This window comes from Rissa tridactyla, chromosome 6, assembly GCF_028500815.1.
Source record: "Rissa tridactyla isolate bRisTri1 chromosome 6, bRisTri1.patW.cur.20221130, whole genome shotgun sequence".
Taxonomy (NCBI): Eukaryota; Metazoa; Chordata; class Aves; order Charadriiformes; family Laridae; genus Rissa; species Rissa tridactyla.
The window spans coordinates 40,961,112-40,982,956 of NC_071471.1; the positions used below are offsets into that span (position 1 = coordinate 40,961,112).

The 21,845-nt window shown below is 38.0% G+C and overlaps 1 protein-coding gene across 2 annotated transcripts in view; it reads right to left on the bottom strand.

Annotated features, from left to right (window-relative positions):
• Positions 1-21,845, bottom strand: part of BICC1 (BicC family RNA binding protein 1) — a 113,626-nt gene that overhangs the window by 65,041 nt on the left and 26,740 nt on the right. The window contains exon 2 of one of the 2 annotated variants that reach the window (XM_054205597.1): positions 10,496-10,542. In XM_054205597.1, coding sequence (XP_054061572.1) covers positions 10,496-10,542 — 47 coding nt within the window. Of the gene's footprint in view, positions 1-10,495; positions 10,543-21,845 lie in introns of those variants that run through there. The other variant, XM_054205599.1, reaches the window with a different exon arrangement.

Here is a 21,845-nt window from a genome sequence, read left to right on the forward strand (position 1 = left end):
AAACAGTGAAGCAGTTGCTGCTGTGGATGCAGAAAGCAAGGCAAGCAGTATGGTGATATTCTCCTAAACTCTGCAAGTAGAAATAAAGATTCCTGCCATCAACACCCACCCCCACTTCTCCCAGCACAACCGATTCCTGAACCCTACTACATATCTTCTTGCTCTTCTAAATGTACATTTTAATTGCTTAATTATTCACAGTGAGCACATCGTTTAAAGGATAAAATGGAAAATACCTAAGCAGTGAGGTTAAATCACTATAATGGTTGAATAACCTTAAGATGAAATAAGCGCAAAAAGCTTTGTGAGTATGGTTTTGAATGACAAAGTGAGCTTTACAAAACAGAGGCTGTAACAAGTCAGATTTTTTTTCCTTTTAGCATCAAAAACACTTCAAAGCCAGGTTTCTTACAAAAAGGAAACCAAAACATGATGGAACTTTACTAATTGCCATCCATCATCTGACACAGATTTTTAAGCATTTGCTTTTCCAAATATTACCCAAAATATTCTTCAGGATAAAAAATTCAGTATTAACTGAAAATACTATGAGAGATAGAGTGGTCTGATCACATTTATCTTACCACAAGATAAACATCATCCTCATTTTGTGCCTGTTAATTTCCCTTTACATCTAGAACAATCGTAAAGAAGTAGTGAAATTGGTTAATATAAAACTGATGTAGTACTGTCTAAATCTCAGCAACACCTGTAAAATGGCTTGTTAGTAGACACAAATACTCATTTTAAGACAGATACAGGTCCTTCACCACCATCATTTACAAATGCACAGAATCTGCATTTGACACCAACACTTTCTGCTAAAATGCCCAGTTTTCATAAAACAAGAGCTCCAACTGCTTCAACTCAATAAAAAAAGCCACAAGAAGTGAACAGGCAACTCAACAAGTATTTCTAAATCAAACTGAACACAAGAAGCATAAACTTGCATTCTGACTACGGCTTCTAGAACCATAATGAAAGCTGGGGCTCTGCACAGAATATTGAAAAGTTCCAGCTGATCAGCAATTTTATTTTAATTTTGACAACAAAAAACATTTTTCTTTCTAAGACAACAGACACAGAGACAAAATAAGCTCAACATAAACACGGTCACAGTTTTGATGCAAAAATCTGCTTGTAATTAGCAAAGCAAGAGAATCAGGGCAAAGGGATTAGTTATCTAATTTACTAACTCTCACACAAAAGCCAAGATTCAGTATTGCAGATTTCACTTGTTAAAAAATTTTAACATCCAAATGAGCATTTTGTTGTAGAAAATGAAACCATTACATGTACAATCTAATTCAGTATTAGCCAATTAGCGACATGCGACAGTTTTAAGATCAGACCTCAGCATGCCTAGGAACAAACACATACAAGTTTTGCCAGTCTCTGAATATTTTGTTTCACAGACACAAAATGTTTGCCTTGCATCTTCTGCTTTCAGAGAAGTTGTATTAGAGTAGCATGGCTCCCTCAGTATGTATGCATTTAGAGCAGTATAAACAAGTTTACTCAAAGTTTATTTGATATATGGAATATCATCTGCGTGAAAATAAAAAGTAATTTCTATATAAGTAGGAAAATACCAGAGCTGAAAAGCCACAGTATACAAGTAAAATTCTACATGGGCTGATGCTTATTTCTTCTTCTAATGGAGAAGTGGTAAAGCAGCAATATCTGAGAGGATGACTAATCCCCAAACATGAGTTTTGGCAGCAAGAACAGAGCAATGGGCATAGCTGGAACCAGAAGGAGTATTATATTTAATGGTTTGTTGTTTTTGGGGGGTTGGGGTGGAGGAGAAAGCAGGGGAAGAACAAGGATGGGAAGCAAGAACAAGACACAAAAAGGAATTGTGTAAAGTTACTCAGGAAACGACAGTGTGAATTCAGCCTCTAAAACTGGTGGGGCCAGGGTAAGCGCTTGAGATGCCAAAGCCAGAACACATCAATGGTACACCATCAAGGGCAACTGGGTTTGGTGAGGAAATACAGGGCACGCAAGAAGTTACAACAGAGAAGGTGACAAGACTTAGCCCAAAGCTCAGTGCAACTACATAACTCTTTTGCAAGTCTGGCCTACACATGGGGTATAGCAAAGGATTCCTATCCCAAGCCCTGTTGGGTTTTCCCCCCCCCTAGGGTGGTCTACAAATGAAATTCAAAACTAGAATTCACTGTTACATTAAAACTGCTACTGCAAAAAGAAGGCAGCGCCGTCTGCCTGACTCTACAGTATTGATTAACACCTTCTGCAGGTGAGGGTGCATGGCTGTTTCTGAGGAGGAACAGCTGGAGATGCCCCCAGGCACCCCCATGTTCCCCACTAAAACACCATTGAGAGTTTGCAGTTTGTGCTCCTGAGTGGCAGAAAAAACATCTCCTAAGCAGAGCGGCAGCATAGTGAGAATTAAAACTACAAAACACAGAAAATACTTCTGTTCTTACTTTAGAATGTCAGTACTAGTAGTTTACATATAAGTGAAAACTACTTAAAAATACACATCAAAATAATGCATAGGGAAGACAAGCACGTAGCCCCAGCTGTGTAAGTTCCTGTACAGGACAGAGCAGTGTGAAAAAAGTGCCTTCCCAAGTGCAAGGACATGAGTTAAATATGTCTCTTGTAGGTTGAGGTACCTGATTTTCCTATTCTATGTTCCAACTGTCAGAAGCCCCAAATACAGATACATTTCTAAAAACCTATCTGTATGTGACTACTGGGCTAGTCCATCTCCCCTAACTTTACCTGTCTTTGAAAAGGGTAATATTTAAATTAATTTACAGACTATCCTATGGGATAACCTGTATGGGTAAGGTTCAGTACTAACAAACATGTACTTTTCATGCTTCCACTGCAAGTTGTTTGTTTCAATACTGCAGGAATTTGATCTTCACATAATAATTTGTCCATCTTTGCTAAACTGACTTTTATTTTAAGTTAACTTTATTAAATGCCAAAATAACTTTATCCAAAACATTAAAGTGTCTGAGTTTTCCAATTTACCTAAATCCAGGTATAAAAAGGCAACAGAAGGAAAACACTCCTGTTTCCCATTCACATACTTCTACATAGCTTCATGTCAAACCAAGTAAAATACTAACATGCTTTTCTCCAACTTCTCAAGACCAATAATTTTGTGGTCTGCATGAGCAGACTTTGAGACTTCCACAAGGAAGCAAGCAGGCTGTTTGTTGTCAAGGACTCTGTTCTAGCCCAGATGAACTCTAAACAAACTTACCATCTTCACTAGGTATTCACAGCTACTCCTAATGACTTTAGCAAGAATTAAGGCAAGCATGTGCAGGATGAAGAGGTACTGAAGGTAAAAATTAGAGGACGAGATTAACTTCATAGGCAATGAAGTCATTTATTCATAGTTTTGATCAGTGGGCATCAGATGATAATACTTCAAAAAACTAATTAACAGATTATTTGCAAAGGCAACAAAGGCAGCAGTGTAAACAACATCAGCTTTACAACCCAAACTTTCAGGCTATAAATAAACGCTCTAAATCAGTAAAGAAAGAATTAGGGAAGAGTACCTACGTGGATATGGCTTTGGAATTTATATTGTTTCCTTTTCCATTAAGGCATTTTTAGCTTAGGAGAGAGATCTTATGCATGCACGAACACACTGCATCTTTCTAACCTTCACTTTACCCAAAATGAACTGGGAAGATCATTCTTAAAAACAAGGGTCTTGTTTAAGCAAGCAAGTATTGCAGTATTATTGCTGCATCCAAATACTGCACTAAGTGAACCTTCTGCAACAATAACATTTACAGAATTTCATTTACTATATTTGTAAATTAAGTACAAAGTTAAGTGAGAAGACTACTGATCAAATGCCCTTACCTACGGAGAAACATTAAAGTCCTTCCTTTACTTGACTCACAGGTAATTCAGAGGTCACAGGCAATTCAGTCATTTATTTAAAATAAAGTATAGTCAAAAGTGTAAACGGATTATCTAAGCATGCAAAAACATAAGCTGTAAATGTATCTGTGTGTACAGCATTAATGAATTCCACACAAGTAACAGAAAAAAGAGGAAATTTATCTAAGAAAGTATTACTTCACAATGAAGCCCCTACATCATTAGAAAAACCAGTATGTAGCCAACTCTTCCCTCCAAAAGCAGCAAGTCTCCTCCCTACAAATCACAAACCCAATGTAGAGTATTAATTTGTACCTTTCTCATACTCACCTCCTCTTTCTTCATTTGTATTTTTTCAGAGGGAAAGAAAAAGAATACAAGCATTTCTGATGACAGAAGACCCTCCCCTATTTTGAGAGGATATAATTTTCAGACTGAAAAGGATTAAGCATCTCCATTGAGACTGTGGTGACAAACTGTTCCTCCTCTGTCACTTTGCAATGCAAGAGACCGTGCACAAAAAGTTAAGTCTATCAATAAGGTGGCATAAAATGGGACTTCATCATGAAACACTCTGATTCACTTGGAGCTCAGACCGAACTCCAAGCCACGATGTAGAGAGTCATTCCATATAATACTACAGGATCAAGATCCCCACTGTTTCTGGCCAAGGGAGTTATTCACAAACAACTCGGCAAGGACAGTTGCTGTTTTAAGAATTCTACCTGCAACGGGCACTCCAACGATCAGGCCCATCAGAGAGAATTTTCATATTACAGGTAAACTCTCAAGACTGTCCTCATTATATCAGAAGCAACACAGAAGAAACTAAAGATGAAATAAGAAAAATAAAAAACCTTCTAACTACTCCATTCCCTTAATGGAATGATTGCTATACTAGAGACGTGACAAATGCAGTTTTCCACAAGAATGAAGCCTTCCCACCACTTAGCTCTGCCTGCACTAAGCAAAAAGTTAAGTAAGCATTCTTGATTTACCTTTTTAGAGAAACCAATCCAACCTAAACAGTCTCCTGCTTTCCACTGGGTGGGGTTTTGCCAAAAGGAGACAGACTGCTCAATCTCAAGATTTCCTGCAAGTGTTCACTGCCACTGATGTTCTTTCAACTCTAATCCATACCACGCTCCCTAAGCGGTCGCTTCCTCTTCCTGGGAAGCTAAATGAGAGGAAGCTCAATGTAAATTAGAAGCGCATGCCAGCGTTCCCATCGCAGCCTAGCACAGCCGGGCATTTCAAGCACATTGTGGAAACGTATGGCCTTAATATATCCTTGTCACATGCTATGAGCCAAACTCTACATCAAGAGGTTATTTTAATGCTAATGCAGATCCTGATTTCTACCCAGAAAAAGTGGAAGGTGTGGAACCAGTTTCTGCAGTTCAAAACTGCTCCTGTGGTTGAAATAGAGACAAACCCCATGATAATGTATAAATAACCATGAACTCACAATGTCTCACTAGCAAGATAAATAGCACTGGAAGAAACCGACAGCCAAGTGGTTGCCATCAGAAATGGGAGCGTAACCTTAGGGAAACTATAATTACAAATAGGCAGTTCAAGAGAAGTCATGGATGAAGACACATAAAAAGCCCTTCAGAAGTTACTGCTGAACATGGATAATAATCAGCCCGAGACATCTTAGTCTTGGGTCAATGATTAATATTTTTTTATGCCTGAAAATGCCCTAAGCCATTTACACTTGAAGCTCTACCTACACGTTTCACATTCAGAGATTAAAAAGGAAGACCAACCAGCCTGACCTACTGCAGACATAAAAAAATATGTAATTTTATTAGTTAAATTTCTTTGTATCAGTATATACTATCTAAACTTGCAAAAATACTCATATATACATAAACACTGTACCAATACATTCACACATAAGAATTTTGCAAAAGTTACAAGGTTTGTCCCAGATCAACCTAACAAACGTTTTTCAAACACACAAGTAAAAATATAGGAGGTTGCAAAACAAGCTCTTTCACTGTCTTAGGTAAACAAAGAGGGCTTGAGGCAGCTTCCTTACTGCCTTTGCTGCCACAGCCTCCGAAACAAGTAAAAGTTAATGTACAGTCATTAATAACTACTGCATACAGAAGAGGAATTTAACAGAAAGGTGACTAAAGATGCAATTAGATACATCCATTTTTCACGTCATCAAATAATCGCAAATTTATTTATTTTAAAGCTCTCACTGCTACTATTTCCAGTATCTTTACTGGAAGAGCAACTCGTTTTAAAGGATGGTTTCACCAAATATTGCTTCCAAAATGGCCTCAGTATCTTTTAAGGTGCTACTCATTTAATAAATTTAGAAGCTACAGATGAAACATGTTACATGTAAGGAAAGAAACCAAGATGAAAAATTAAAAGCCTGGTCTTCTTTTACACTCCTAAGCTCCAAATAATTACAGAAGAGATTTTGATACACACATGCAATGTTTTCCCACATCCCCTTCAGGGAATAAGAGAGTCTGCAGTCAAGAGAAGCACGAGCATTTAAACACACATTTCACCTAGATCCAGTGATATCTTAAACACCCCTAAGTATCTGCAACTGTGCAAATGAATATATTCCTACAAACACCATTTCTCTTTGATTAAAACAAACAAAAAAACCCCCCAAACCCACAAACAAAAAGCCACCCCAACAAAACCTAAATAATCTCACACATTCAGGAACAATAAAACCCACAAGTTACAGCTGGCTGGCAGTATATTGTGCTTTCCACGAAACCAAATTCTGCAAACAAACTCTTGAAAGCCAGGGAAGGAGGTGCTGAGGAGCCCCTTCAGAAATACTCCAAAAGCCCATGACTAACACACATACACACTGAGTTATGCTGAAATGAGCAGCTTACATCTGACCTGGAGTCAAGCACTTGGGCAGAGCACCACGTGCGCATCATTTCCAGTCACTGCCTTCTGCACGTGCAGTCCCACGTTAGCCCAAGAACACCATCCAACTTCTATTAAACCCACAGCCCTCACCTACCGCCCACCATACTGCTGACAGTCCCATGATAAGGCTTGACGTACGCTCTTGCTCTGAGAAATTTCAGAAAGGAAAGATTGTCATCAGCACTAGGATTTCCAAGTGTTTAAGAAAAAAAAAAAACAAAGCCAAACCTTGATGAGAGAAGAAATAAAAGCAAACAGAAATGATGCACTAAATTCCCCTCTGTCCACACGGCCGACCCTCATCTGTTCTGGATTATGAACTCTTCAGGGCAGACCCCCACCACCTTCTTACATTTTATATAAGAGTGCCATGCATATCTATAGTGCTACATAAATTATATGTTCCTTGGAACAATGTCCTGGCTTTGTCTGGGAAGGGCCTTGCTTGCCTATGAGGCGTGAACCAGATGTTATGGAACTCAGTGGAAAAATTCCACCATCAACTGAAAATGGGCTTTGGATCAAGAACAAGTAATAACTTCATATTAAGTATTACTCTCACGGAATAAATTAGGACAAGAATATATAGAAAGAGGTCCACAAGGATCTTTTACATAAATAGTATGGAACACAACAGCAAACCAATCCATGTTTATTTAAGATTACCTGTCACTGAACTGCAGATCGGAGAGCTCTAGAGAGAAAACTATCCCATTATTTACTTATTTCTTGCTAAATTATTAGCAGCTCCCAGTGGTTTTGAAAAATCCACATTAGACTATGTTAGGTTTTCCCCCCTTTGAAGCAGTAGTAAAACTTAGAAATATTAGAAGAAAGTATGCTCAAGTCTTCAGATTTTTTTAAAGTGACACTACCAAAAAAAAACATTTGTCTACTTTCCACTTTAATTCAGGAGCAGAGGAAGGGGCACTTCATCACTTGATCTTCCCCACCATGAGAGGGCAGAAGTGTTAGCTTAATTTGCCCCTTGCAGCCAAGAACTGGAGTTTCTTCTGTAACTCCACCAGCAACTGCAGAACATGTGTTTGTTTCTGCTAAAATACTCAGTGAAATAGTATTTTGACATTTAAGATGTTATTATTAAACTTCAAAAGTTGAAAGTTGATAGGAACAGTACACGTCCACTGAGAGTCTGCTTGATTATGAAAATCCAAGAAAGTACTACTGCTTGCTCACATGTTGGAAGACCAGTAAAAGACTACGTAGCACCAAAACCTTGCATTAACTTCACTTTCTTTAAAAGCATGACAGATTCATTAGAGCATTCTATGTTGCTTAACCTAGGCTGAGTCCCTGACTTCAAGTCCAGCTCAGAGAGCATATGAGAAAATTCTGCTCCTCCCAAGGGCAAGCTAATAAAGAACTGAGCCTTGCCTCCCACTGACTAGCCACCGAGCAAGACCCAGCAGCCACTTACAAAGCCATCTGCAAGAAGTCTGCACTGTCTCACTCCCTCCAGTACTGGTTGCCTCTCCCCTCCAGTCTTGGTCTGCATGTCTTGACGTACAGAACCGCCTTCTTGAATCTTTGCCTTGTTACTTCCGTTGTTTCAGCATTCACAGGAAAACTTCTTTCACCTCACACGGCACACTTCACAGTAGAATTTGTCAGAAAATACTAAACATGGCATTACTTATAAAAATTACACCCTTAGTTCTTGATGTGCCTCTTACGTGATGCACTTCTCATCCCTATGCCACTCAAAAGCCTGCCAATAACGCCCTGAAGGCACATTTTCGAAACTGTTTTAAAAAGGCATTTACTCTAGCTCCAAATTCATATTAAGTTTCTGAAAGCATCTTGCTGTAGTTTGCAATGTGTTTCTCATGCTACAAATCACTTTCTTCCTTACTATACAACCTGAATCCTTCATTTTACCTCCAGAAACTCTGCCTTATTCATTTCACATGAGAAAGGAAAAAGCTTAACCCCGATTAAAGGAAATTGCACAGACAGAGACGGTGAGTAAGCTATGACCAACTGTCCAAAGATTTTTTTTGAACAAAAGAAAACTCGCAAAGAAGATAGTTTCCATCTGTTTTTATTAGCTGTAGTATTGTGTGTATGTACTCAGAAACTTCAGTAATCTAAACTATAGAGTTGATGAGAGTGTAAGAAGAATGCAGTCAAAATGAAGCAGCTTTAACTTATCACAGCATCCACACTGTGCCTATATAATAATTATGCACACATGACAAATATAGTAACTGCCAAAATAGCCACTATATCTGTTATCGATATGGATAACTACTGTACTGTTATTCACATACTTGAAGTTCGAGCACATTTCACTTTCTTATTAAATTCAAAACAGTGTTTTTTGCTATTACACTAATAAGTACACAATTGTAAGGTACATCATATCTACAGTAAATACACGTCAAATACATAAGCGTCAAATCCCACAAAGATGAAATATTTTGTCCACAGCTTCAAGAATTACAAGCAGATTTATACAAATGAGAAAACACTCTTTTGTAAAATGAATGATGTATAGAATGAAGTATACGCTGCTGTGGCTTAGCTTTGTTTCAGCAAGTAAAAAACCCCATGCATTTTGATAAAATCTCAAGAAAGAATTATTGATACATTCTCCTCTGTGCACACTAACATTAGACGGTTAAGCACAAGCACCATGCCCAGAAAAGTAACTCTCATTGTCAGTCAAGAGCACGACAATCTGAACATTCCTATAAAATACTTTCTAAAACAAAGATTTCGGCACTAAACATACTCCTCCCTACCAGCCTCCATCAAAGCAGCTGACAACCACATGCAGGATAAAGCATTCTTTCAAATCTCAAAAGAGATGTTTTTGAACATAAATATGAAAAAATGTGGAAAGCACTCAAACTACGTGTTTAACGGACAACAGGTCACAGAGGAGTTTCAAGGCATTTCAGTATACAGGATAAAAATTTACACTGTCTTCTCCATAGTACAGAAAGACAAAATAGCTCATCATTTTTATTAGCATGCAGACGCGTTTTTATTAGTATGCAGATCTTCATTAACATAACTTGTAAATAATATTTTACACACTATTCTTGGCGAAAAAAAACCACAAACCCAAACATGTTGCTTTGCAAAAGTAATTTCGAAGTCATTACTCTTGACCATGTTTCTCTTTGTAGTTTAGTTGCTGCAGGACTATTTTTTCCAGTCCTTCCGTGCCTCTGTCTAACCACAAACTTTATTGAATCACTCTGTGGATTGTGCATTTCTTTCTTAAAAGGCATTTGCATTTCTCAACCAAATATTTATGCTTTCAACGATATCACAATAAGTTTCACATCAGTTTTTCAGTAACAGGATGTAGCATTTATCCATAGATATAAAAACCTTAAGACCACCTCACGACATCTTCTGGATGAACCCCCTGCTATTAAGCAAAACTTTCATAATGCCTATTTTGATGTTTTCAGTTAAAGAATAATTAATTTGTTGTGCATGAATGGCAGTGACAAACCAAAGAACGTATTTCTCATTGCATTCTATGCACAGCTGATGGTTAATAGATACATTAAGTAACAAAAACATTTAAAAATGTCTAATCAATACAGTGGAAACTGCGCATTAAGTTTAATTAGGTGATCACATGAATGAGCAACGGGCATAATTTTTGCTCTAGTCAACCGATGCTACAGAATTAAAGTATCTTTCTTACCTTCTGAAAAAAGTCTTCCCCACTTTTCCCTTTGCCCTCTGCAGCAGCTGTAAAACAAAAGTGTGATCCGGTTACTAAATACACAGGAGAATATTTACAAGTTTATGTATAAAATTAGCAATGAGTACATGCTACTGTGAAATTATAACTCCAGGTAATTTTTTCTCATGCAATAAACACTTGTCAACAACTGACTAATACTCAGAACAACCTTTTTCAAGTCACTTGCTAAGGATGGAGTCCAAGCAGATGATTGTATTTACATACTAGAACTATAACATACTGATACATATTTTAGTTACAAAGTAAATACGGTTGCACAAGTCGAATGATTTATTCATGCTGCATACCTTGCTATGTAATTCTACCAATAGGAGGATCAAAAGAAAGCTAGGACAGCACTAGATCTGCTATATCAAGATTAAAAATTAGAACCAGAACAAGAGTAAACATTACGGTAATCCAGAATAATGTTAAAAATTTTCCTCTATTCTACTATTTTTCATATTTAAATGAAATTAGAGCTACTGCTATTGAAATATTGCTGTATTGAAATTCAGTATAGAGCTACTGGTTTATTGAGACTGAGAAAGTGCCACAAAAACTTAAACACTTATTAGTGCTGTTAAATATTGCTTTCTCAATTGCTTGTCATCCAATGACATTTCGCAGCTGGTAATTTCCACCAGCCAATGCTTAAGAACTACTGCATTCAAAGCAGATGAGAAACAAAAGGCAACCCCAGACACCTCCACTAGAAACACAGCGGAGGCACATCTGAACATTTTGGTAACAACTGGAAAAACCAAGAGACTTCGCCCTCTCAGCCTGGGAAACCTAAAGCTGAAAGGTCAAAATCTTGACTTTGTGAAGAGAAAGACCACCAGAAAACACTCTTCACACCAATCCTATTTGGAAGAGAAGGGACAACGAAGAACACCACCCTCCTCCTCACCCCCAACACACACCGCTTGCAGCATCAGCTGCCCCAGCACAAGGCACTACGCATGGGATGGGGGGTCCCAGGACCCCAGCTTCGGAAAGGATGTGCAGGGAAAACAGCCCCCTGGTCACACTGGAACATTCGTATTTACATAAGGGGAAACACTAACAAAAGGAAGAGTGAATAATAACTAAATACATGTAGGCTGTAAACAGAGTACGGAGACTTCAGAGTAATTTTCGAAGTCAGTGCTGACAACGCCACAGTGGCAGAACAAAACATGGTTGCAGAACACAACTTGGAAGCTGACAAGAAGGAATCATCTAATTCAGTGATTTCAAGAGCAAGACTGATTAGCACCTGGATTATCTCCCACATCTATTTACACCCATAATTGTAAATTTAGTTAATATAAACGATTGCACTTAAAATGGTACAACTGTTTGTACATAGCTTATGGTGTAGCTGACCTCTGCTGCAACCTGAGACCTAGCAACCAATCGAAAACACAGTAGCTCAAGCTGATTATGAAGAGGATAATTTCCTTTTCCCTGAAGAAAGGGATGCCTCCAAACGGAACACCAAATGCAAGAAAGTTTCCTGAATGGTAGTGGATTATTGAAGAAACTCATTGTCATCATGATTTTTCTGCGTTTCTCATGTACAAAACAAACCGCTAGCTCACCCCATCACCCTGGCTTCAAAACTGTTTCAGGTACTTAGTTCTCCCCGCTCTTCTGACTACACAGGCAATTCCAAACTCTTAAGTTAACATTAACTCAGCTAACACAACCTAATAACAAACACAACCAAGCAGATACAGGCTAGAGGCATGAGATGACTTTTTCTACCCCAGAGGAAGCAATGCCACTACATTTGAAACAGGCTTCTCAAAATATCAATAACAACACTTAAATACCATGGGCAGTTTTATCTAATACAGGTCAGAAGTTCATGTTATGTAACTGAAGTGGTCAGAGCGGAGGCAGTGGAGAAGCCCATCAAGCTGCCATCCTGCTGCAGAGCAACTCCAGGCTCCGCAGTTCCACAAGGCTGAGAAGAAAACCAAACCCTCCTCGCCCTCAAAACCCGCAAGCACCTGTCAGAGAAGAGTAAACTGGTTCATGTTTCACCAGAACAAGGTTTTCTGGAAGCCAGGAAAACAATTAGGGAAGATTTCAGTTTTTCAGATTTACAAGCTACAGATACTAGCAGAAAAACACAACTTTCTTTTGACAGCAGCCACTTCATAGATGCATGTTGTTTTACAAGTTTTCCATTAACTCAGGAATAACTACAAAACACTTTTGGGAAATGAGCAGTACCATCATACTTTCAAGTGAAACATGGAACCAACATGCTTTTAATCAGAGGGCACAGGAGATAAATTGGAGATGAGAACATGACAGATGTGAGGCTGAAGTTGCAGTTTTTGAAAACAGATTTTGTTCCAGCTGCAAATACACGATTTCTAAACTGAATACAAACAAGAGATGGCTTAGATAATAGCAATGATGCTCTGCAGGACATTTAAACAGAATGCTGACAAAGCAAATTCCAAGCTTTTTATTGTAGGTTTATTTTTAATCTGAATCATTCTGGTGACCTGATTTACAGCTTGGCCCCACAAACAACTGTATGGCACAACAGATGGACTCCCACAAGCACAGACAAAGTAAGGAAGGAGAGAGAATGAGAATATCCTAAACTAGGTTCACAGAAAAAAAGCACCAAACACAGTATAGAAAATAGTGCAGTTGGAGCAAAGGGCACCTTAGAAACATCTTTAGTTCACAATCAGTGGTTTTAGTTGTTACACCATCCTATAAAGACACGGTCCTTCATTATAGCTTTTCAGCATGTAGGATATGTTTTATGATAACCCATTTGTCAGGACTCACAATGTCTACCAAAAGGCAGGGAAGACTGTATAGTGTTTTTTGGAAGAGACACTGAAATCTAATCTCCGTACCTTAAAGCAGTTCTTCACATGATTAAAAACATACTGCAAGATGCTCAGAATTGCAGCTAAAAGTACTGAGTTAGACTTAGGATGGTATCTTTCACTATGAAAGGAAAAGATGTCTAAAAATTTGAAGATAAACAGTGTAAAGCAATATAGTATGTTTCCTTTTAGGTTAGCTGTTCTCCAGCTATTTACTCCTTTTGCCTTCCCTGCTCTTGATGTAACTTCTTTGTACCAATTATATTGGTTTACTCTTATTTTACTTATTTACTTGCTTCCTAAAATTTACTTTCTCATTTCTATAAGAAGAGATTACAGGTAAGAAAAACTTCGTTTCATCGGTAGTTTATACATTGTGGGATGCTACCCACAATTACATACATTTTAACGTATGTTTACCTCCAAACTAAGTACCTATATTTAAGAAAGTTTCCAACATGCATGCAAAACATTTACTATCCACATTAAACTATCTCAAAGCCTTTCTTCCTCTCCAAAGCAGGCAAAGACAATTCTAGCACTTCTGAAAACAGTAAGAATAGCCAAACACAAGGGGAAATTTATCCATTCCTTCCATAATTGAAAGGCCAAACAGATTTTGTTCAAACAACACGATAAAACCAGCATCTTTTTCAGGGAAAAGTTCCATTCCAGAGTTATGAAAGTTATGCACAAGTCATTAAAAGTGGAAACCATTTACAGTGTTCAGTAGAACAAGCTGCAGTTTAGTAACTCCTTGAGGTTCACCTCAAATCAGATAAACTGAGATAAAAGCAAGTGTTAATTTGTGTTTAGGAAAAAAGTCCACTAGGTCACTACATCATAAACTCATCTTCTTTCTAAAGAAATCTTGAGTATTAACCCCAACTCTAAAAATAAACCTTATCTTTCAAATATCATATTGAGAAGCTCTGAAAATTTACATCTGACAAATGTACCCTGGCAGATTATTTTAGTAATCTTACTAGCATTAATTTTAATATGAAACCAAGCTTTCTTCAAAAAAGCAGTAAACTTACAAGTTCTCAAACACCCAAGAGAACAAGCTGTTTGTGGGAGGTTGAGGGGGCCGGCAGTGCCGTACCTGTGCTGCGTATGGAAGGCACCATGTAGCCCCATTAAATTTGAAATAAGCTTTCAGATTTTAATAGACAATGTTTTGCATCTTCTAACTTTGTAAATGAAATGAATGATTTCAAAACACCATACCAGTAACAAACAACATTAAGAAGTGACATTAATACCTAGCACTAACGGTGATCTAGAAAATACTATGTCAACAAGTACAGTTTAGATATTTAATGGCTTGGTAAACTCCACTTCAAATAATGATTAAAAACCAGTTTTAGAGCTTTCTTCCTCCAGATGCAGGTCACTAGAGCCCCACTATCCTCAGTTGCTGTGATAATGTCTTTAAAAGACAAGTCCAAGTAGTTACTTGTGGAAGACGCGCAGACTTTTGTTTTTTAAGGTGGCTTTCAGCAACCAGAAGAAAAAGCCTTTGCTGCTCACTTGCATCTTGTGCTGCTCTCCCTTGTTTGACAGCACAGCTTTCTGTGCAGCCACAGCAGGGACCAAGTCCAGCTTTATCCCTGGGAGAAAGCACAGCACTTTCTGGAATAACCCCCTGGTCTTACCTGGCTGGGAAGGGGAGAGGGAAGGAGACCTTTGGGGCTCACTTCGCTGGCAGCTCTGGCATACACCAGCTGAAGGTGTCTGGGCAACCACAGCTTCAAGAAGCAGCGGCAGATGAAATTATCTTTTTGTACATCTTCTCCAGAATGACAGACTTCCGCCAACAGGACCAGGCCCCACAAACATGACCCGAGTAGAAGAGCAGTTAACTTTCTAGCAGCACGTTTTACAGCAAAAGCGCTACCAAGTCAAAGAAAGTACTCCTCGAACTCAACTAAATGTGTACAATGACAACTGCTTAACAGTGTCTCTAATAAGAAACAGGAAAGCATCAGTGCTTTGACAAGATTTCCGGATGAGCCCTGGAAAGCCATGCCTGGCAGTTACCCGCCTTAGGAGATGACTCCAATCGTCCCTGTCCCCACCACAGATTCGAGAGAAGCCACAAACCAAATAGTAATTAATACAGTGTACTGACTTCTGACTGAAACTGATTGATTTCTGCCAGCCTCTGCTACTTAGGAAGGACTGTTTTCTTAGAAACAGTATTTATTTTATAGTATTGAATAATCACTTAACTGACCTTCACAAAAACTAGGATTATTTTTTACACAAAATGGTAATGTTGGTTTCAGAAATACAGACGAAAGGCTATGTAAATGTGCATAATAAGCATTTTATATTTTAAGCTATACTCTGTTTATTATAATTTCTTCCATACCGTGAAATATTTTATATTAGGTTTTTTGCTTTTCAAGATATATTGGATTGCCGAGGTTTCATCCAATACAAATATAAAACAGTTGAAACAGGTGTTACCTATTATGGCACCCAAGTAGTACACCGCTTCTCTACTTAATCACCTAATCATAAAAAGCCCAATTGTAATTTCTTCTAAGTTCACATGGAAAAATGAATTTGAACTTTTACTTCAAATGTTATTTTACTTATAAAAAAAATTGTTACAATATAGGTCCTATTTTACAGACACTGAACCCAAGACACACCGATTAAGTAAAGTCTTGTTTAAATGAATTACTGTAACTTTGTGTTGATCTCGCATATCGGCTTTGTTTCTCATTTTCTAAACTTTTGAAACTGTTATTGAAAACATGATGTAATATGTATTTGCAAAATTGCCTTTACATTGATTAGTATCAAAACTTCTCCTGCACTGAAAGACTCCATTTATAAGAGAACGTAACAGCATCTTCTGCACTTCAGGTTTCAGGTATGATGAAACAAAATCATTCCTTGCATCAAAACACTCTAACAGGAGAGATAACTAATATTATTCTAATTTTAGCAAGACAAATCAACTTAACAGAATTTCAAGAAACTGTAGAATAGTATACCTGAAAGGCATATTTTTTCTTTTCTTTCCTTTTTTGTTCTATCCACCTAATGAGAAAGAATTCATAACACTTATATTGAGATTGTTCTCATTTTAATTAAATTTGATTTCTTATGAAACTGCCATAGAAACATGCCAGCTATGTAGCCGGGTTGTTTATTATTATTTTTTAAATGAAATGGACAGCTATTCCTCCTTGATACTGAACACCTGAGCGACTTCTCAGAAGTTGTTAGTTATCATACACAAAAAAACTCAACCAAAACCTTTTTACATTGCACCAGAAACCACCTGACAAAAAGATTGTGTTTTCCCGTGCACAGTCAGACACTAACCATTGCATGATCTGAAAGCTTGCTCATAGAAAGCCAAGATAAAGAATTCCACCCCCAATGGCCACAGACTTAAGCCAGATTGCTGAAAATATGCCTTTATGAACAAAAAGATACAGCACACATTGTTAAAGAGTCTGACCTTAAATTGAATTTGTTGAAATCCAAACAAAACAATTTTCCATTTTTCTTGTAATTACCAACCTAGTCTCACTTCTAGTTTTCAGCTTAGAAACTAAGAAGTTAGACAGAGAGACAACTCAGGTAAAATGAAGGGGTCTGGCAAGAAAAGTAACAAGGCCTAAACAATCAAGAAAGCTACATAACAAACAATCTTGAATATTATTTTTCAATTGGCTTTTCAATAACATTATTTGTTCTTCTCACTTTATTATTTATTATAATAAATTTCATGAAGTAACCACTAACATGTATCATTAATCTCAGTATTTTAGGGTCTCAAGTGGTTTCATATTAGACCAAGTTTTCCCAGGGTCAATGAATAAAAATTAGGCTTTTAAACTTTCTTAAATTCATATGTAAAGCAACCTTTAGGTTTTGAGGATGCTCACCATAGACAGGTCAGAGTAAAGCCACAAAGTCAACTGGAGGCATCAGAAAGGGGGGTGGGCAAAGGGAGACAAAATTCAAAATACTCAAGTTACCAAGAAAACTAGCAAGATTATACCTGTCCATATACCATGCCGAGAAATGTGTCAGGTCAGGACCTGTATGATATCTAGAATATTACAAAAATTACCCAGTGTCCACATGTTCTGTGACAAAAGGACTCTTGGACTGAAGGTGAAAAGCAGAGTGGCACCCTTTATTAAGAAGTTATGGAAAAATAATTTAAAAACAATGTAGACAAAAAGATATCCATGATACAAACTGAAGACATTTATATGGGAGCATTATTCCTCTGGTAGAGCAGCCAAAGATGAACTGGAAGAATTTCAGCATGCTCAGTAAATGACAATAGACTGCTAAATATCTGGACATTTTTGGGTGGGTTCCACTCTATCTCCTTCTGTTAGAAGGAACTTGATAGGCAAAGCTACTAAGCTATTCATAAAGAGGCCAGATGTGCTATAACTTCTGACAGACGTAACTAATTCTGTGAAACACAGACTGAGTTTAGGATACCTTTACCCTGCTGTTGAAATAAAGTGTCTATGAGCCCGCTGGAAGTCCAGCGTCCATGGTGTCTTTTTGGACCACTTGCCAGGTGGATGGGGTTTCTTGGAGCAAGGCCTCTGTCATCTGAACATGCTTGTAAACACAGACAGGTAAGATACTCTTCATTCTCCCCCCCTTAAGTCCACATTTACTCTCAGATACAGAATCATGAAGACAATATAGGCACATTCACTTATTAGGATATTTATTTTTCAATAACCTTTTTCCCCCCCTGCATACTACATTAAAATTAAGATTGTTGGCAAATAACTAAAACCGTCCTACCAAAAAAAATTCGAAGTTTCACCCATCCATCATTTGTGATGATTAAAGAGAACAACACAGAGAGAAAAACGGAAAGCTTAAAATAAACTATGCTCACTTCCACTACCTCTGCATACATTGCTAAAAAAGAACACAAGAAAAAAAAAAACCATATACACTCTAAAGACCAAAATGACATTGATTTTAACAAATATTCCTAGAGATTTGCTTCTAGTTTCCATAGGTATTCCATGGATTTGGCGACTAATAGCACCAGGGGAAAAAAAGAAAAGAAAAAAGATAATTGAGTTACACTGAAGGCTACTTGCCTTGTCAATCCCCCCCTCCCCCATCAATATTTTTAGGGTTGCATAACTATAAAAGTCTATCCAGAACCAATAATCTAATACATAACAACTGTAAATTTTAGATATGTAACAACAGATTTTTCTAATTTTGCAAAACAAATTTATCTCTGGGGAAAAAGCTGTCTGCCAAGTCTCTGCATAGAGAAAGTCTGTTTATTTATTTCTTTTTATAGCCAAGTCCCAGCTTGAAAGCAGGCTGAGAAGTTGGGGTTGCTTTGGGAGCCCCTTTTTCCTTGCTAGAAAGCTCTCCTTTGAAAAGCACACATGGGCCTAGCTCATCCACACAACCACAGAATGCTTCCTTATGTGACATGGAGCACAGCTGAGTGCATGGCACAAGATTTAGGATTCTAATGAAGATAATGAAGTGAATGCTTCGCTTCCTGCCAGCTACTTCTAAGAAGGAAGCCAGGAAAACTGACTAGCTGTCAGCACCGTATTACCTGATTAAGACTACTCTATTAGCTGCCTCAAATTGACACTTGTTCACTATTAAAGCCCCAAACACCCTGTCATCTCCATTACTTCGCTTCCCTTGTATATGGAAGTCCCAGTAACAAAACTTTCCTCTTCTCAGCTTCATCAGTATTGCTATGGTAGAACTGCAGTCATAGATCGGTAAGAGGACAAAAAGCAAAACCGATTACTTGCTGTCTATCCCAACACTGCACAAATCGATTCTTCTACTCTGTGCTTTAGCATACTGGGGAAAATATTCCTACATCATCCTTCACATGCATTCAAGGACTTTTTCTGTTTCTTATAGATATGACCGCTGATGTTTCTAGATGAAGTTTTCAACTTTCTCTTCCTTCATACAAACTTTTACCAACTCCTTGGTTTCGATGCTAGCATTTCTATAGCCTGTGCTCACCTTCCTATTTCTCACTGTCAAAATCTAGGTTGAAACCAAAGCCTCTTTTCCCTTAGAATACTCAGCTGCCCAACCATAACCTGATAAAGCAAAAAGTGAAGAGTCTCTTTGGAAGTCACTATATATCCTACACTTTTCTTCAAAAAACTCTCCTGAATTCTTGATTTCAAAAGACTGACAGAGATTAAACCAATGGCCCTGCTTCTGGGAGCAAAGGGCTTGTTGGAAATTCCTTAGCTTATAAAAATTCAACTCAAGTTGAACAAAAAACCCAAAACAACTTCACTTAAGATTTTCCTTAAAGCATAAGGAGTCTCAAGCTAATGCAAAGATTCAATTTCAAGTTTGTAAGTGCTTTAATTGTATTCTAAAAGGTTAAAATTATAAGATAATATACATGCAGAAAGTGTAGCCAGCTGCCAAGGCTGTAGGAAAGATAAGAATTCAAAGGAAGAAAGAATTCAAGACAGGGCATTCCAACTAGAGGGCTGCTGGTCATAAAAGACACTGGATAATTTCCTGAAACAAGAACGGCTAGGGCATTACTGTAAGCATTCATAAATTGAGTCTAAAAACTTACAATTTTAATTATTTCTTGTTCTCTCAACAGGACTTAAAAAACACTGTTAAATTTCCAGATGTACTATACAAAGTTAGAGAACATACTTGATGTGGGCAAACTGAGGTTTTCTTTGGCTTGTGAAGGTTTGTTTTCAAAAAAACAGACCTAACTTTTGATAATTTTTCACTAAGAGATTTACAGATTACTATCATCAGAATTTTTAACCATAAGCAACATTTTTTCTCTGCTTTAGTCAATGGATGAATAGAGCTTTTCAGCATCTAAATATTTCAGTAGCCGAGTTTAACAACCTATTTCTAGTTTCTCTTAAGACAGAAAGAATATCTATCTGTGCTACAGATAATCACTTTTTAGAAAGCAAAACTATCAAACACTGTCAATTACAATGAGACAGCTTTATTAAGATCCATGGCTATTAGCATGAGCAAAATCTTATTAAAACATTATACTAAAAGTACATTCATGCACTCTAGCTCACCCCAGTATTTCCACCCAGTTCTGAGAAAAACATCTTTTGAGAACGTACGGGATATAACACTAAAAAGGGAAGGGAATGATTCATTCTCATGTTCGTAAAACATTTTTGGTACCTAAATATATAAGAATAAAGCATCCATGACCCCAGTTTTCCTACATTCCTTGGCCAAGCTGCCCTCCAGAAAGATGCAAATTTGAGTCATATCCCAAGAAGAGTCACCTCTACTGAAATGTGAGGAGGAAAAAGGAGGTGGGTTGGCTTTTGTTATTTTATTTGAGGAGTTATTAATTGTCTTCTTTCCTTCAAATGGGCCTTTCTGCATTTCAGTTTTTCAGGAAATTTGGGAACCTGTGGTCAACATGATAGGCTGGCCAGAAACAATTTTCACATTGTATTAATTTGTTCCAAATCCTTTGTAGGCACAAAGCTGACAGAAGCAGGCAGCGGCCAGCCACGAAGTCAGCACGAGCACTCTCCCACATGAAACACAGTCTAGATAATGTCAATTCCCTTGACCCAGGATCCAAAGAGAGGTAGTTTTAGAGGAGGCAGCTGGAGAAGGGCTGCTCTGGTAGCTGTAGGAAACTCTCACCACCATCCCATAGGACCCACTGCTGTTATAAAATACTTCTCATCACAGCAATGAAAAGCTATTTATGCCAGTAACTGAATTTTCCATTACTATATCCTTAGTCCCTGACACAAGGGAAGAGATCAAAACAATGTGGTAGGGTTAAGCTATTCCAGCCACGCTTTCATCTTGCCTACCTCCGTTGACTCCCTCTTTGTTATTAGCGTATGAGCTGACATGTACTTAACTCACACTGGATATGGGAACTGTTGTTATTCACCCAGGAAGATATCGTGTGGAAGGAAAAGATGGGAGACAAAGGCTTTTAGGGTCTAGGATTTTTCCTCTTCCCTGCAGCCTAGCCACCGTAAGCACTCCAGAAGGGATAGGACAGCTGATTGAGCTACCCCTGTGCTGTCACACGTCTGGAGATGAGTCAAAACAGTCGTGTAAGAGTAAGAGAAGAGATGTAGAGCTTGGCATTTTTCTAAAAAGCTCCTCAGCAGGGCTGCCTTCTTGAGTCACTGGATACTGCGAGGGCTCAAGAAAAGCCCTGAGTGCCCCAGAAAGCAGAACCTCTCTTTCTGCCAATGCCCAACAGTTCCAACTCTGTCCCCGAGCCAGAGTATCCATTTAACAGAACTTGCTGTTTCAGGGGGAAAGAAAATCATAATATCGTAAGTGCCCCGGGGGCTGACAGAGGATAACTGCCAAATACAAAAGCTCTGCTCTCAGCAGATTGATGGCTGGGGATATTCTTTCGATTTGTTTGGCATTCAACTTTCTCTCAATGCTCAACCACT